At 41.5% G+C, this 18606-nt stretch overlaps 1 protein-coding gene across 2 annotated transcripts in view; it reads right to left on the bottom strand.

Moving 5' to 3' along the window:
* The window catches only part of CDK6 (cyclin dependent kinase 6), a 236182-nt gene extending 218990 nt beyond the window's left edge, over positions 1 to 17192 (bottom strand). Inside the window, exons 1-2 of one of the 2 annotated variants that reach the window (XM_058296973.2) lie at positions 17047 to 17192; positions 13650 to 14251 (exon numbers count right to left, since the gene is read on the bottom strand). In XM_058296973.2, coding sequence (XP_058152956.1) covers positions 13650 to 13882 — 233 coding nt within the window. In that variant the 5' untranslated portion in view covers positions 13883 to 14251; positions 17047 to 17192. Of the gene's footprint in view, positions 1 to 13649; positions 14531 to 17046 lie in introns of those variants that run through there. The other variant, XM_058296974.2, reaches the window with a different exon arrangement.
* Positions 17193 to 18606: the final 1414 nt, after the last annotated feature.

The raw sequence follows: 18606 nt of genomic DNA, 5'->3' as shown, positions 1-18606 counted from the left end.
ATAAGAAAATAAGGGTACACAAGAGCCCAGGCTTTCCTTCTCACAATAAACAACTAGAAACTGCACAACGCATATAAAAGAACTGTTTTCAGACACTGGACTATAGGCAGAAAAGATTCTGATCCCTGACAGAAGGGAACAAACGAGGTGAGTCTGAGATTGCCCTGGCTTTTTGCCTGGAGGCGATTTCTAGATCACAAGTGCAAAGGAGCAACTCAAAGAGCTGCAGTATCTCTGAGTTTAGTATGCAGAGATTAGAGTTCAAAAGACAGATTAGAGTTCAGCGAGGCTAAAATAGCTAAAATCTGTGAGACAGAGTGCTAGAGAAGAAAAAGGCACCCAGAAAAAGACTTTCTGAAATATACGTGGCATCCCTTGAAAATCAACCTGTGCATGTGGATCTGTAGGAGGCAGGACAAAGAACAGCCTCCTAGGGAAATGTAAACTGAATGATTCTCAGAACTCACACAAGGCAAGGAAACTTTCAAGTTCCCACCAGCCAAAGAGAGACAAAAAAGATAATACCCTAATATTAGTGGGATTAACCTAGGTCTGAAGTAAAGCCTATATTAGACTCCTCCCCCCAAAAAAAACTAAAAGCAAGACTTAGAAGAATCAAACTGAATGTCAAGTAACTTTACTGCCTACTAGAATAAAGTCCGACACTCTTTAAAGGAAAAGAACAAAATACAGCAGTCAATAACGCACAATTTACATTCAATAGCCATTTAAAATATTTTGAATTGAATGAAAATGGAACCACAATGTATCAAAATTTGTAGGCAATAAAAGAGCATGATGCTTTTAGTAGAAGAGAAAAAAATTCCATAATTAATGATTAAAGCTTCTATTTCAAGAAGCTAAAAATAAGAGCAAATTAAACCCAAAGTCAAAAAAACAAAATTAAAGATAAAAGCACAAATTGATAGAATACAAAAAAAAATTGTGAAAATTAATGAAATCAGAAATTGGTTTACCATCAACAAAATTAATAAAACTCTACCTATACTATAAAAAAAAGAGAGAGAACATAAAAATTACCAATACCAGGAATGAAAGAGGGGAGGACACTACTACAGATTTTACAGATGTTAAAATGATGAAAATATTATGAACTTAAACCAGCAAACTAAAAAACCTGGATGAAATAGAAAAATTCCTTGAAAAACAAAAATTACAAAAACTGATCCAACTTATATGGCCTTATATCCATTAAGAAAAAGAATTTGTAGTAAAAACCTCCCCATAAACATGGTAAATTCCATTAAATGTTTAAGAAGAAAATAATGTCAATCCTATATAAAATACTTCAGAAAACTGAGGCAGAAATACTTTTCAACTCATTTTATGAGGTATCATTATTCCAATACCAAAACCTGAGACATTATGAAAAAAGAAAATTATAGACCAATATCCTTCATGAACAAAATGGAAAAATTCTTAGCAAACTTTTAGCAAACCAAATCCAATATATAAAAATGCTATATCATAACTAAATGGGGTTTAACCCAGAAATGCAAAGTTAGTTTACCATTAAAAATAAAATCAATCAATATAATTCACAGTATAGTAACAAAATAAAAAGCCATATAATCAATTTAACAATGCAGAAACATATTGCGTAAATTCAATACCCAACCATGATATAGTCTCAGCATACTAGGAACAGCTATGAAAACCTACAGCTAACAAAATATTTAAAGGTGAAAAACTGAATAGCGTCTCCTAAATGCTTTCTTATAATCAGGAAAAAGTTAAAAATATCTGCTCATACTACTTCTTTTCAACATTGGAGGTAAAAAACAAGAAAAAAATTAAGAAATATAAATACTGAGAGTTGGGGAGTACAATTGTCTTTATACACAGAAATGATGTACATGGAAAAATACTAAGGGATCTACAAAAAAAAGTTACCAGAACTAATAAATAAGTTTAGCAGGTTAGAGGTTACAAGGTCAATATAGAAAAAGATTGTATATACTAGCAATGAAAAGCTAGATATTGAAATAAAAAGAAAAAAAAATACATTTACAACAATCCAATACATTAAAAGTGCACAGTGGTAAATTTAACAAAATACACGCAACACCTTTACAATAAAAGCTACAACACACTCACAAAGGAAATTAAACAAGACCCAAGTAAATGGAGAGATATACCATGTTCATGGATCAGAAGTCAATAGTGTTATGTGGTGGACTATATCCCAGTGTGATGGTTAGGTTCATGTGTTAACTTGGCCAGGTGATAGTGTCCAGTTCTTTGGTTATGCAAGCACTGGCCTAACTGTTACTATGAGGAAATTTCATGGACTTAAATTATCAGTAAGTTGATTGCATTTATGGCTGATTACATCCACAATGGAGGAGACTGCCATCAACAATGAGAGATGTCTCATCTAATCATCTGAAAGCTTTAAAAAGAGATGTGATGATTTCAACTGTCAGAAGAATGAATTTCCATCTGTACTCCAGTCAGCCAACTTTTTCTGGGGAATTCTTTGGAAACCTCATTGGAATTTCCAGCTTACAGCCTACCCCACAGAATTTAGACTTACATATCCCCAGTCATGTAAGACAATTTTTATAAAAAGATCATAATATTTACAGTTATCTCCTGTTCGTTCTTTTTCCCTAGTGAACTCTTACCTAATATACCCGATTTGGAAATGTGGTTATTGGTCCACATTCTGGTAGGTATGGACCCACTGTAAGTAAGATCTCTTCAAGATGTTACTTCAATTAAGGTGTGATTTAACTGAATCAGGTTGGGCTTTAATCCAGATTATGGGAGTCCATTATAAGCAAAATAAAAGAGAGAGAGAAGCCACATGGAGAAGCCAGATGCTGGGAAATCAATGGAATGTGGAAGAGAAAGAAGAAGGCACCATCATGTTTCCCTGCCATACTAAAGAAAAGTTAAGGACTAAGGACCACTGGCAGTCAGCCCCAGAGTACTGCAGTCTTCTGGGAGAAAGCACTGCCTTGCTGATGCTGCTCCAGCTCAGATCCAAGCCCACATCAACCAGCCTGCATGAACCATGGTACTTGAGAGTGAAGACACCTCCAATGATTCCAATCCCCAGCTGTTGAGGCATCACCAGCTGTTGGCCCAGACATCCTGGAGCAGAAACATGCCAGATATATATACTCTGTCTGGATTCCCAACCTAAAGACTTCATAAGCATAGGAAAATGGTTGCTTTAAACCCTTAAATTTGGGGATATTGCCACATAGCAATATCAACCAGAACAATTACTTTAAACAAAAAATTTCAAAATAGAAAAAATTCCTGTCCTCAAGGGACTTACATTCTAATGGGAAGCTTGCATTCTATGCTACTTCATGCTTTACTTCAACAAATATGTGTGTACTGGGAAACGGACTTTGGCCCAGTGGTTAGGGCGTCCGTCTACCACATGGGAGGTCCGCGGTTCAAACCCCGGGCCTCCTTGACCCGTGTGGAGCTGGCCATGCGCAGTGCTGATGCGCGCAAGGAGTGCCGTGCCACGCAAGGGTGTCCCCCGCGTAGGGGAGCCCCACGCGCAAGGAGTGCGCCCGTGAGGAGAGCCGCCCAGCGTGAAAAGAAAGAGCAGCCTGCCCAGGAATGGCGCCGCTCACACTTCCCGTGCCGCTGACGACAACAGAAGCGGACAAAGAAACAAGACGCAGCAAATAGACACCAAGAACAGACAACCAAGGGAGGGGGGGAATTAAATAAATAAATAAATCTTTAAAAAAAAAAAAAAAAATATGTGTGTACTATGTACAGTAAGCTATGTAAAGATTACTAAAATAAGGTACTGAAGAAAAAGCAATCAGACAACTGCTTTTTTACTATTTTAGAATTTAAGAAGGATACCCTCACTTTACTCATCTAACAAGCACTGGCTAAAGGCTTTCTTAACATGTCAAAATTTTCATCTACTTTCAGCTTAATAGCTATCAGATTACTCTGAAGCCTAAGAAACTTTAGTTTTCTCACCTCACCTCAACTTTATCTTTCACTTCTACCTCAACTTAGCTCATCTTGTGCCTCTACCTTCTCTTCTTTCAATGTGTGTATCACCTTTTCACATCATGGATATGTCTTCTCTAGATCATTCTCTATTTCCCTAGTGATAGATTTATCCATTAAAATTTTTATCAACTAAAATGAAAAAAAAAAAATCTTTCATGAACAAAGATGCTTCTCTTGACTTGTTTCAAAAGTCCTGTTTCTATAGGACTAGGAATTGGTACCACTGAGTCAACCATGTTCTCCCATAAAGCCCCTGTGATCAATCTGATCACTCTGAGTCAGCCAATGTTTAAGGGTTGAGTAATGCTTCTGAAAGACACTTTCTCTCTTTGTAAAACTAACTGCGTTAGTTAGGAGCCTAGGTTATATTAATGGCATCACTGACCTCAAGTTATAGACAATGAGTTAGTACTTGGCTGGATTACCTCTAATTAAATCCCATGGGGTTAAAATAATTTTAATGACTGACAGGATGTTCACAACTTTTCTTCTGTGTCTTAAGGTTTAAGAGGGTGTTATTTCCCAGAAGTTATACAATCCCAGTTAAGGAAACTTACATATCAAAAGTACTTCATTTATGATTAGCACCAAAAGTCCCTTCTAGCCAGTCTCTAAATCTGTCTCTTGGTTTCTCATGGTCCTCTACCAAAATACCCCATTTTTACCCAAAGCAATTTAGTAACTTCTATAAGTGATCCTACATGGTTGGAATGTAGACTACCTCATCTAAAACTCCCAAATTGAAATCACTCAGATATTCTCTTGGTTGCCACTAAGAAGTTTTAAAACGTTTTGGTCAGTGTTAATTATCTAAAGTTTAAAAGTCTGCCCCTGAAATGCAAAGATGTTTTTCTTATTCTGTTGCTGAACAAGTGGAAGAGTTACTGTTCCTGGCTTTATATTTTATACCTTTATGCTTTCTCAAAATAAACGCATTTTAGGAAAAAAATTAATGTTTTATATAAACATTAGCAATTTCTAACACACAAATTATGAGATTTAGCAAGAAAAGGCAGCAAAGAAGGAACTAGAATTCACTAGAGATTAGTCCCTGAAAGATAACTGCTTCCTTGCAATGGATATAACTTTTTTTTTTAAATACCAGGGCTAGGGATTGAACCTGGGACCTTTTGTGTGGAAAGCCAACACTCAACCACTGAGCCACACTGGCTCCCGGATATAACTTCTTAATGATTCACATGAAGAGTACATGAAACAAAATTTTAAATGTCAAAAGGCAGTCATGCCGTAAGAACAGCCCCAGAAAATAAATAAGCAGAAATTCCAATGCATGACAGAAAAATGAATAATTCTGGGTGAGATTTTGAAATTAAAAATGAGAGGGAGAAAAAAAAATGAGGAAAAAGAACATGCAAAGAATCCAACTTCTCTTTGAGCTCACTTGAATAGAATAATTCAAAAGAAATCTGAGCTCACTTGAATAGTATAATTCAAAAGAAGTCATCAAGTTCCCTGAGTTTTGACAAGGTGTTTTCAAGAGCACTGCGCCCCCAGATCCTCCCACAATAAAATCCATTAATGAATCCATTACCATTGGATACGTTTGACACCAATTTCCAATACCTGGTTAAGGACTGTATTTTACTATAATTACTATAAATCCAATATATACCTTTTCAGAAATACCTAGCTCAATTAATGCTTTTACATTGTAGGGAGGAAAATGAAAATACTACCAGCTAGCAATATATATAAATACACACACACACACACACACACACACACACACGTCAGTTTCCTCTGCCAAATTATAAATTCCTTGAGGGCAGGAATTAGTTTTGTTAATGCCCTGTATTTGTACAATATTCAAATTTCAGGTACAGAAATTCACTTTTTCATAGTAACTCTCTAAGGTCCAAGGAGTAGTAGTAACTTCTATTCTATTTTAGGGGAAATTGCAGCCAAAAGACATTAAAGTAGCAGAGTCAGAATAGAATCAAACTCTTCTGATTCCTAGTCCATGAGCAGGAATATTTTTTAAAAACTTATGATGGAAAATTTCAAATATATACAAATGAGGAGAGACTTGTACAATGAAACTCCACAGTTTCAACAATGATTAATTTCATGGTCCAGTCTTATTTCATCAATATCCCATTTTGAAACAAATATGCCTTATACCATTTTATTTGTTAATATTTCAATATATAGATACTTCCTGTAATCACTGTCTTAATCACAAGGTCTATGCTGAATACAGCAGAATACAGCAGATGATCAATAAACCCTGGTAAAATACTAGAGATCAATCAGAATAATCCCTTTATGAGCTGACCTCAAATACGCTTTCAGACATTATTACTCCTTTCTGACTTAGAAAATTAAATTCCAAATTACTAAATGCTACACACTCACTCATTCATTCACAAATATTTATTCTGTGCGTACAGGATGTTAGGCACCATGCTAAGTACTTGGGATAAAAGGAACAAGACAACACAGTCCCTTCTTTCAGTTTTTACATTCAACGGTACTGAACATATATACAAACCCAACCATGTGTATCTTAAGGAAAAGGAATTAGCTCAGGCTGGAGGAATACTTCTCAACTAAACCTACCAGTTTTTCCAGGTGAAATCCAAATTCTCTGTACACAAACTAAGAGGAGGAGTAGAAGACAAAGCCTGAATGGAATTTAAAATGTTGATATCTTTTTAGAAACTGTTAGGAAGATTTTACCTAATTCTGTTCTTCCTAATAGTTTTTCCACTACAGAAAGCCAAAGATTGAATTAGTGAGAAAAAACAAAAGTAAAAGAATTCAAGCAACTGATAAAAAACATATTTATAATACCTTACATTTTAAAATGTTCAAATCATTTTCAACTTTCACTGAACACATGCAAATTTTCTCTGTTAATGTCTTCGTCATCATATATATATTATATCCAAGAATGCACAGTTAACTATAGGAACTACTTATTTAAGCTCTAAACTCACTTTCTTTAATATCAACTATATAGATGGGAGTAAAAATAGGAATGAAACATTTTTTTCCAGTTTTTTCCCCAGGAAACTCATTAAGTGTAATACAATATACATTTCCACTCTTTATCTGACACTCCTGAGAATATTCTTTCACATGAAAATAATTCATGAGTCCCCACCTTAAAAATGTCATTCATTCATTTATTCATTTTATTTCCATTGGATATAAGGGTGAAAGGATCATAAGAGACTCCCTCCCTCAAAAAGCTTACAATTGGGGTGTGAGAGGAAGGTAAGAAAAGGAAAGTGAGTTAGAATTAATCAGAAATATGCTGAGTGCTATAAAGAAAGTCCAAAGTTGCTAGTTAAGGTTCACAGGAAGGAGAAATTTTATCCAAATAGAAGTACAGATATGAAGGTGGACACCAGAAAAAAAGGTGTCATTAGAACATGGCTCTGAAGGATTAGTAGCATTTTGAGGTGGAAACAGTGGTATTGGAAGGGGCACAGATGAGCATTCCACATCAGTCCAAATTCAAGGCAGAGAAGTGGACAGGATGAAGAGTATTCGGGGGAAAAGAGAGTGCTGTGTTTGTAGAATACATGTAAGGGATGCACACAAAGAGCAAAAACAAACTCTATCCAAGGATAAAAAGTCCTCATCTGAGACGTTCACTGTTTAATTTACTCTACTTCATTCATTCAGGAAACACATACTGGGCAACCAATAGTTGCAGACACCATGTTATTTGTGTATATAAAAGGCAAAGTTCTTGTTTTTAAGCCCACAAAAAGAAAAATCATTAAACTGAAAATACTTTTAGATCTTAAAGCAGTGTTTTCTGTATGAAATGACTATATGTAATCCTGTCCTGCTCATGTTGGATATTAGCTTGTGCTTAAAGCTTAGCTATTCTAATTTGTATGTACAATGCCTATATTACGGAATAAAGCAGTTGACTAAAAAGAAACAATTTGTTTGCATCCCCAGATCAAAGGGGGTTAGACTAGGTTAAATCTAAGACCCCTCCCAATTAAAAAATGCTCATACTATGATTCTAAGTCTATTGGACTAAATCCTTTTGGAAGGCTGGATGACAAGAAGCAATCGTTAAAATGGCTGCTTAATTTACAAAATCAGTAGTTGCCCAAATTCAGGTAAACTACTGTAGGCAAAAGTTGGGTCAAAATGTTTAATAATTATCCCATCTCAAATAGACTTCCAGGCTATTAGTGCTACACCCAGATTCCTGTTACATGCCTAGAGGTGCTTTTACTTCACCTTTCAGGTAACATTAGCTACATGTATAGCTGGTAAAACAAATATCAGGTGGCAGCAAACTGGTGATATTGAAATGAACTGGCTAGAAGTTCTTACAAAATCCTCCCTCTGGCTGTCAACCTGCCTGCCCCACCAGATGTAAGATAAATGGATCATCACTGAAATTGTGACCCTAATGTAGGAATGCTTGTTACCAGCCACTGGTCTTCAGTGCTGACTCTTATACCTTGGCCAAAGCCCAACATTACACACACTACCTTCTCCTGTTTCAAATTTATGTGCACCTAGATTTCACCTCGGCCATGTCCTACTGTACCCAGGGAACTCCAATTAATTTGCCTCCCACAGAGACAGGAAATCTCATCTGTACCTCAAGAGAATAAGCAATAGTGAAATTAGATCTTCAAGGCTAGGTAACACATATTTGCTTATGTGTTTGCTGGTTGTTAGGATGCCTACTTTTCAATATTATGGTAGGTGTTTCATTAAATGGGTAGAAGGTATCAGAGCCACCTTATGTAATATTTCATTCATCACACAAGTACCAAGCATTTTGATGGTTCCTATTCTTTGTCTACAATGAAGTCAATACTATTACTGAATTATTTAACTATATCAATTTCACTACAGATAATTAAAGGGTAGTTATAACCCATATTCTCTAAATACAGAAAAAAAGAATTCAGTGGAATAATCATAATACTTTACAGATATACCTCAGTAGGGCATAGTGTGAAATTCAGGAATTTCTTGAATTGATATGTCATTTTTTCCTGGCAGACTGTCACCTTTGTCGACACATAGTTCATTTTTTTTCCTCCAAACTTGATTTAACTTCTTCCATCATGCAGATTTTTTTTAACTGCTACTCAGATTTAAGAACAAGTCAACAATTTTTAACATTATGATAGACAAGTTGCTTGATCTCTATGGGCTTTAATTTATCTATAACATAAAAGATCTGAAAGACTTCCCAAATGTTCTCCAACCGTAGCATCCCATGATTTTACAATAACAGTTTAAGTATCAAGTGTTTCAATCATTCAAAAAAATAATAATTCCTGAAGAATAATTTTTTTTTTAGGGATCATTTACTTTTAACAAGGAGTTTGGTTTTCAAAGATATTCATTAACCCACATCTTAAACATAAGAATATATCCCAAAAGATATCCAAGTTTATACATTTCCTTTTACAGACTATTTTCTCCTGATTCCATGTTTATAATAGCTGTTTTAAAAGGGTGCAACTGAAATGCAAAAAATTCAGCATTATTAAATTCTTCCATAGGAATAAAATATGGGAAGACCACCATTGTGAAAACGTTTACTAAACAACCATGATAAACTGGGAACTTTTAAAGGAACTCTTAGAGAATCAAGAAACAAACATACTTTTAACATACCGGAATTTAAGAGGAGAATTAAACTCCTGCTTTTCCTGCTCTCACTGAAATAAGCCCTAATAAATGCATTATCTATCCAAGAAGCAACACTTTTATTCAAAATTATTTTCACCTGAAGTTTTGGCTTTATAATGCAACTAATAATATGCCATGTTTTTTCTACTCTATTAATGGTTAGGTTTTTCTAGAGAAACCCTATTTTTATACCCCTTTTATACTTTAAATTACTGAGATCTTCAAAATAAGAAAATTGGAAAAATCTCCAAAATAAAAATTTAGTTGTACAATTTTTGTTTTTTTAAAGCAATGATTAAATATTCTAATGATAACAGTTTAACATATTTACCTATTTAGACCAGCAAAAGTATATTCACTGAAACGTATGAGATTCAGTTTCCAGAACCATCTCAGTAACCAAATTCGACTTTTACTGCTACACTAATAAATTTAACCCCTGGGGGCAATACAGGTAGCACATATCTCTATCTCTCTTACAGCACAGGACATTTTCTATTACCTATTAGGATTATGGGATCAACATATATGTAACTCGAAGCATAGGGGGAGCTTATTAAGGGCAGGAATCAGGTGTGATTTACCTAGGTATCTAGCCCTGTAGTTTTTAAAGAGTAGGTCCTTCCTAAGTATTTGTTGAATAAGGAAAGTTCAAATGTTCATCTTGATTATTTACATATCAATGCCTTCTTATATAGGTGTATTCTTATGTCCCTAAAGTGAAATTTAATCTTAAAAAAGCATTTGACTGATTAGTGTTTCGGTTATCTTGTCTATTAAATCAGTTATCAATTCCTGGTAACCTAATTATTACAAGTATTACTTGCTCAATAAAATCGGTTAGGTTAAATATTGTAAAACAAGCTACTCAATATAAAGAGAAGCAAATTTTTAAAGAGAAAGCAACATTGCTTGTTCCATTACAATGTAAATTCCATGAGGATAGAGACTTTTTATGACTTTTCCACGGCTGTATCCCTAGGTGTTAGCAGTGTCCAGCACATGGTAGGCCCTCAATAAATATTTCATGAATGAGCAAACTGCTGATTAAACATGTTATTATTTTATCTGTATATTTTCCTTAGTCCAGTATATAAAATAGGATTTATTTGTGGAGTATGGGAGCTCCTATACAGGTTCACGCTGAAGTCAGATTTTCTGGCAAAATTCACAGGCTTTGGCAATACCAACCGTAAAATAAGAGCGAATTTACATCTCAGATGACAAATTCATATAAATTAAATCTTAAGCTTTTACGAAAACTAATGCCTATTTTGCTCCCTTCAGGTTTAGAGGCTTAACTATCTCTCACTTACTTATGACTTAAAAGGATATGCCCTTTAAAGAAACCATAAAGAACCAGGCATGAGGGTCTGTAAAACTGATTCTGTGGGGCAAAAATAAATCACAGGTTTGGGGTTCCAACCTTGACACCTCTCTCCTGGAAGAAAAAGAATTGTTGTCACCTGTCCTAGATTTCCTTACCCTGTTAGAATAAACATTAGCAACCACTAAAATCCAGAATTTCTAAGTCTGGCCAAGTAAGTCATGGGGGCCACTGGCTGCCCCAAGGCAGAGAGAGGAAAGGGAAGAAACAGGAAGGAAACAAAGAGTATGGAGATCTGTAAACTCGTGACGGTGACATCATTATTCTTCAAGTGTCACTGACCTCCTAGCAAATACCTCAGTCTTTTCTGACAAGCTAAAAGCTAATTATATTCAAGTAGCTTCTCAGTTCCAGAGCCAGTAATACCTGGATTTGAATATGATTTGTTCTATAAAAAGATCAGGTGAATTGATACCTTCCAGGAAATTTACTCCTGAGCAAGGGTTCCACTGATCTTCCTAAATACGAACAACACTGATCTGCCTGAATATGAACAATACTTAGACATTTAAAGCACTTTTAAATTTACAAAGTGCTTTCATATACACTATCTCACTTAATCTACAATTCTATGGGACAAGTGTCATCATCACTACTTAATATATGAAAATTTTTAAAAAAATGATTCCTTTGATTCAACACTTAAGTGTAGCCTTTTAGAATTTCACAATACAAAATCTAAGTCATGAGTCAATTAGCAACCTCTGAAAACAAACCAATCTCAAGAAGATAAATCAAAAGAATAAAATGGATCTGCTGAAATTTACCAGCACAATGGCAAAAACAACTCAACCTTCTGTCATTAGAATGGATTATGCTTTGTAAACTATAGTGTTATGCAGAGGTGCCTCTCTGAAGGCTAATATTTCATTTACAAACATAATCATCCTTAATCGGACATTCCATAAGTAACAAAATAGAATAACTTTTATCTTAAAAATTCTAATGGTAGAATTATTTCTATGGGAAGCGCTTAGGTGCTAACTGTACCCTTCCCTTTTCCTTCCAGTCTCATAAAGACCCCAGAGTTTTTGTTGTTTTTCAGGAAAGAAAACACAGAGAGGCACACACACACACAAATGGTAATGTATAGATATAATCGCATCTTTCTAAAACATTCATTCTCCCAATCTCATTACCTCTTGTGTCTCCCTCCTTTATTGGCTAAAGTGGAGGTATAGTGGGATCCTATCTTTAAAATCATTTACTAACCTTATTTATGTATTTGGATTCTTTGCTGCCTTTCATAGCCTGAATCTAACAGTCTCACAACAAAGCACCACACAAATCACCCAGCCTGGGATAGGAGGGAGACAAGTTAAAACCTCCCAGGAAGATTTTGTAGACACTTGGGCTCCCTGAGTCTGTAGAAGGCTTGGTATTTCAAAGGTCAGACTTGGGTCTCTTCACATTGATGACTAATGCTAAATTGTTTGACTTTTTACAAAAATATTTAGCTATGCTTATTTACATAATTTCATCCACAGTGCACACAGTAGGCATGCCTTTGTTGAAGAAAATCCCTGGATGGATGAGAAAATAGGAAGAGGACTGTAAGATTTCCTTTTTCCAACATCTTAAGAGTTGAGAAAGGTAAAATCACAATCCAATTTGTAGAAGTTTCTCTGCATTTCTTTTCAACTGTAACTATACATCTGTTTAAAAAAGAAAAAAAAAAGGATGACACACCATACAGTGTAAACCACACAATGGGGGAAATTTCAGTATAATTTAGAAAATACCATTACCCTAAATCACACACTTACGTTTAATACCGGTAACTACACAGGCAAGGCTCTCAAGGACTGCTGTCTCCCCACCCAAGTGCACAAACTAGGAAAAGCAAGGCAGAAATTTGGAATTTACTGATACCATATCTTGTACTCACATCCAATTTTTTGGAGTAGTCTAAGGACTATGCCAGCCAGAAATATAAAAGAATAATGAGAAGGAGGTAACACTCTCAGGCAAAAAAAAAAACTTTTTAAAAGACACTGTGAAACTGGGCCCAGCAATGAGGCTCTTTTGGCCACTAAGAATCACTCATCATTACGCTCTTTAATAGAGAAAATGAGGATATGATTGGCAAAAATATTTTTGAAAGTTTCTGCATTTTAAACTTTACTTATACTAGAATCGACTAGTGAAGTTCTCTTCCCATTAATTATCAGGCCATATCCTGCTACCTTTCTCATTCATTCTGTCTCTCAAAAATACTCCCAAATGACCGAAGAAAAATGCGTGGAGACGGTGGTGGCTTAGATTGGCTTGTTTTGTTCTTATAAGGCACCTAACTTCTTCGGACTTCTGTTCAGGGAAGGCAGAGAGAAAACACCTAGACCTCGCACAGCGGCGGGGAAGTCTGCGCAGGTCGCAATTTTTCTGACTTGTCTTTCGGCTCCCTATCTGGCAAGGTCAGTGGCGCAGGCTCGCGGTTCTGTTGACAAAACTTACTAGCACTCTGTAAGGTCAACGGGTCGCGCCGGGTCTCCCCAGGTACCACCCCACTCCCCAGCACCCTCCCGGGCTGAGGACCCTCTGCCCTCCCAGGGCTCACGATCCCCGACGGCGCGGGCGCTGCCCTCCTGCTCACCTGACCACGTTGGGGTGTTCGAAGGTCTCCAGATGCCTCAGCACCGCCACCTCGCGGATGGTGGAGAGTGGCATGCCCTCTTCGCCAGTCTGCACCCGCACGCGCTTCAGCGCCACGAAACGGCCCCCGTTCTTCAGGTCCCGGGCCTTGAACACCTTCCCATAGGCGCCTTCCCCGATCTCCGCCACGCACTCATACTGCTGGTCGGCGCGGCTCAGGCCGTCCTTCTCCATGCCGCCCGGTCACCGCCCGGAGCGGCGCCGCCGGAGCGGGCGAGGGGCGCGCTCGGATCCGCTGGCAACCCCGCTCACCTCCTCCCGGGTTCCCTGGACCGCTCCCTCGCGCCCAGGAGCTCGGCCTCCCTCTCCGGCTCCTGGGCTCTGGCTCTCGCGGCCGCCGGGGTTGGATGGAGCGACCTCCCCGCGGGCGGGCGCTGCTCTGGTGCCGCCGCCGCGAAACTCCGCCTGCCGAGTCGCCGCTGCCGCCGGCGGAGGAGCGAGCCGATCCCTCCTCTTCCCTCCCCGAAGTGGAGTCCTCTGCTCAGACAGCGAGGCGATTACATAGTCTCTGCCTGAGCGCTTCGTAGTCCAAACTTATTTTACCTAAGAAAAGAGATGGCAGGGCAAGAAGAAAGTGCAATCAGACATCCCAGGCGACTTCCTCGGGGTTCCTGCAGTCTCCCCCTCCTCTTCCTTCACGGAGCCCCCATCGCTACCCTTCGCGCTCTCCTGCCCTCTCCCAGGCCGCTTAATCCTTCCCGGTTCCTACGAGAAGAGTCAAGTTAGTTTCCTAAAATTCCCGACCAGGCTGGAGCCGTCTTCGCGCGGAGAGGTTGCGGGGGCCCCTCGGGGATGAGCGCGCCGCGCGGGACGCAGTGGAACGGGAGGGGGCGTGCCGAGCAGCCCAGAGTGTGCCGGGAGCGCGGGGGAGGGGAGGCGCCCGGCTCGCCAATGTCATTGCTTAATGTTTATCCCTATATCTTCGTATTGTACTGCTAACTCTCCCCGCCTCCAGGAGCCTGGATGTGCCGGGAAAGGGGGGTCCTGGGGTGTCGCGGGGCGTTCAAGGGTCATGCACAAAGCTGATGTGAAGGGACTGGGGGCCCACCCGTGTGGGGCCGCAGAATGTGGGTGGGGGCTCCCAGGACCCTGTAACCCGATGCTGGGAGTGTGCGAGAAGGGGTGGTCAGACATCTGCTTGGAAATTGCTTCCTTTCTTTCTACTTTCAGTTTTTCTACGAGGAGACATTTAAAAACTACTCGCACACATGAATGGTCTTTTGGGGGTAAAGGAGTCTCGGTTGGAAACGAATTCTTCCTTCAACGCAGAAGACCTCCCTCGTAGAAACCTAGAGAGGGCAGCCCTTCAGGTTGGGGAGGGCTCCGGCGCCCGCTTCTTGAAGGCAGGCGAGCAAGGGGCCCTGGAGGGGGGAGACCCCAAGGGTCGGAGAAAAGGGTGCTCATCATACTTTCGTATGTCGCCTCCTTAAAGAATAACTTAAGGGAAAAGTAAGCATAACCGTGACTCGCTCTGAAGTTTTCAACTGGAGTAAAACTCACCCTCCCACCCCACTTCAACGGGGGGGGGGGGGGGGGGAGGATTGGGGGGATAAATGCTGAGGCTCTGGGGGTGAGAGGGGCTGAGATCTCGGAGTCGGGACTCGCGGATCTTTCTCTATTCCAAGGATCGTCCTTGACGTAGGTAGCGGAGACGGCTCACCATCCCCCCTTCGGCTTGAGGCCCGGTCCGGTCTGCAGCCGAACGCCCCTGGAGCCCTCAGCACAACAAAGCCCGGAGGGGAGGGAGACCCCCTTTCCCTCCTCATTCAGCTGCAATTCCGGGCTGAGGGTATTCCCTGTCCATCGCCGCCGCGGTCTAGGTCAGACATTCCAGCCGCATGTCCGTAATTCCTGGGTCACCTCGGGATTACCTGCCCCGCAACCGCCCGCCGGGAATTCAAGAAACCGCGGGACCCCACGGTGTGCGTGCGTAGCTGACTGCTGCTAGGGCATAGCCCCTCAACCTCGCACCATCCAGAGCTTTCCTTAAAAGGTGAAGGCGAATACAGCACGAGCCGAAGAACGAGCCACCAGAGCCGGTCCGGGGCCTGAGCGAGGGCGAGGGCCACACAGGTAGCGAGGAAGCCGCGGCAGGCCGCCCAGCCTAGCCCTCCCGCACCTTCCCCACCCCCTTCCAGACCAGTCTGGGGCTCTGCTGCAAAGGAATCTTCCGGGAGGTCCCACACCCGCAGGCAATTGCGTCCCCCGCCCGGTACCGCACGGTCCGCAGCCCGCGCTCTGACTGTCTTCAGAGCTCTCCGAACCGTCGGCTCGGGCGGTGAAAAGCCCCAGCAACAGTGCCTTTCTTCACGCCCCCCCCCTCCACTTTGTTGTTGTTGTTGTTGTTGCTGTTGCTTTCCCACGCTGGTTGAATGTGACTTGACCCCATTTCAAAAAAGTTTGACATAGTGCTTCAACATTTCCGCATTCCTCCGCGACTACAAAGGCTGCAGCCGCCTCCTTCTGCTTTCTGTCTCTGCTCTCTGTCTTCACACTCAATGAAATCCTTCATGTGCCTCTCCCGAAGCCTTCCAAGCACCGCAAGGGTAGCCACCAGCGCAGCGACAAAAGGCCACACCGGGGACCGCGAGTCCCGCGTGTGCGCACACGCAGATGCGCCCACGTGCACACAGACGGGCGCACTGCGGGACCCGGGCGCTGGTGCCCATAGGGCTTGCGTTTTAACTCCGGTATTTTAAGTTATAAAAGTAAACTTGGAAACTAAAGCAAACGTACGTCCTCGCGGGGCTCCACGCCGGGCACAGGCCGTTGCGTGCACTCGACTAAGTGTACACAACACGCCCGCAGGGGTTGCCAGCAGGAAGCCAGCATTAACATTTATCTTGTGGTGGGGAAGGTGGAGCCCACAACGACACCTCCGCGAGATGGAAAGGGAGTTTTCGTGGGGAAATAAAATATGGGGAACGGAAGCACACTTTCCAGCATGGAGTCCACAGAGAGCATTTTAAACACTACATGTAGATTATGTGAGTGTCCAGTGGAGTTCGAGTTCCGTTCGGAGAAGCTGGATAAGGCGTTTGTGTCTGTGTGGGTGTTTGTGGACTAGATAATGCACAAGCATAAGATGTCGATGTTGGGGGTATCCCTAGTGTGGGATGCCCACCTTCCGCCAGATTAGGAGTTCCTCTAGGACCCCAAAAGCCCCCGTAACCTGCCCGGTATCGGTTCGGAAGGGGTTAACCGAAGCATACCCTAGGACACACAGCACCCCCCTCACCCGCACTCCTCTCCCCCGCCTCCGACGCTGGCCAAGGCTTCGCATCTCCCCCGAGACCCTCCACCCTGGAGTCCACCCACCCGACTGCACAGCACCTCACCTGAGGAGCCTGGCCGCGTCGGGCCTCCCAAGGAGGCTACGTGTGTCAGTCCGACCTCCCCACGTGTCCACGGCCGCGCGGAGCAGGTAACCCGGCTCCCAGGAAGGCGTTACTAGCACTTTCTCCGGCAAGGGGGTGGGCACAGCGGCGGAGGGCGGAGGGACCGCGGAGGGCGCCGCCCGCGTCGCTCGCGGGGGGTGGACGGGGGCCGTGGGGCTCCGGCCGGGACTCGCGACCGGAGTCGGAGTCGGGGAAGCGAGGGTGGCCGCGCGCCTGGGCGGGGACCCGGGAGGCCGCCCCGGCCGGACACCCACGCCGCGGCGGGGCTGGGGGCTCGCGGCGCTGTGGCAAGCAAGTGTGTAAATTAAAGCCTTCCGGAGGGAGGGGAGGTGGCTGAGCCCCGGCCGTGCTCGGAGCCTCCGGGTGCCCCAGCCCTCGGCTGCGAGCCGGTAGCTCTGGGGTGGAAGGGGGTGGGGTGGGGTAAACGAAAATTTCCGGCTTTCACTGAAACTGAAGTGGGGGATCCACCGACTAAAATAAGAGACGTGAGAGGGAGAGGGTAGGATGTGTCGTCGGGACTCGCCGTAGTTTCCAACCCTAGGGTGGCCCAAAACTGGGGTTTTGACAGGATGAGGCGGAGATATCATCAGTCTGTGATGTGAACGGATGGGAAAAACACAAAACAACCGACAGTGATTATTAGGGGCCATGGGGGTGGTAAATACCAACACTTTCCAAGAAACTGAAAAAATCAGCCCAAAAAATAACTCTTCTTCTCTACTAAAAAAAAAAAAAAAAAATTGGCAGGACGCCTTGGAGAAAAGAAAATACGAATCTGTCCAAGCACTTTTCACTTTCAGCATGAACTACATTTGTTTTGTTTTCCTTCGCTTCCTTTCGGCCGCACAAAGCCCTATCTTTTCCTTTTGGACAGAGGATATGGTTTGGAAATTGTCAGGCACTCTTGTGGTTAACGATCTACTTGAAGGGGTTGGCTGGTTCACAATTATTAAGTGGTTAGCAACTGCTGAAGGTTCACTAAGGTATTTCTGAGGAAATAAAAAGACAAGAATTTAGTGCAAATAACAGAACTGCAAGATAATAGGGACACGTACACACACACAAAGAGGAGAGAACGTGATTCGGTGGGTTCTCAGTTTAAATGCATTATTGGAATTCTGAAATTTGAAACCTTGTAAGAAACGAAGAATGTGTACCTGCTGAGAAAACCTTAATACCACTATTTCAGGTGAAAATGAGATTTTTCGGGGGGAAAAGTCTTCAAGACTTTCTACATGGAGGAAAACTTAAAATATAGCTGTTTATTGGGAAAGAGTTCATTGTTCTTCCAAAATCTATATTTGTAGAATACTTGAAACTCTCATAAACATCTTGAAGCAAAGCTTTTTTGTTTAAAAAAGAAAGATATTTCAGTACTTTGTGGAAAAATTAAAGTCTCCAAAATTCTGTTTGAATTGCAAATATTACCTCTAACTACCTTTAGACTTTTTGGGTTAAACCATGTTGCTAATTTCATAGTAGACCAAATTTTTTTTTTGC

This window comes from Dasypus novemcinctus, chromosome 5 (assembly GCF_030445035.2).
Source record: "Dasypus novemcinctus isolate mDasNov1 chromosome 5, mDasNov1.1.hap2, whole genome shotgun sequence".
NCBI classification, from domain to species: Eukaryota; Metazoa; Chordata; class Mammalia; order Cingulata; family Dasypodidae; genus Dasypus; species Dasypus novemcinctus.
The sequence above is the reverse complement of the archived record's forward strand: the minus strand, read 5'-3'. Positions and strand labels throughout refer to the sequence as shown.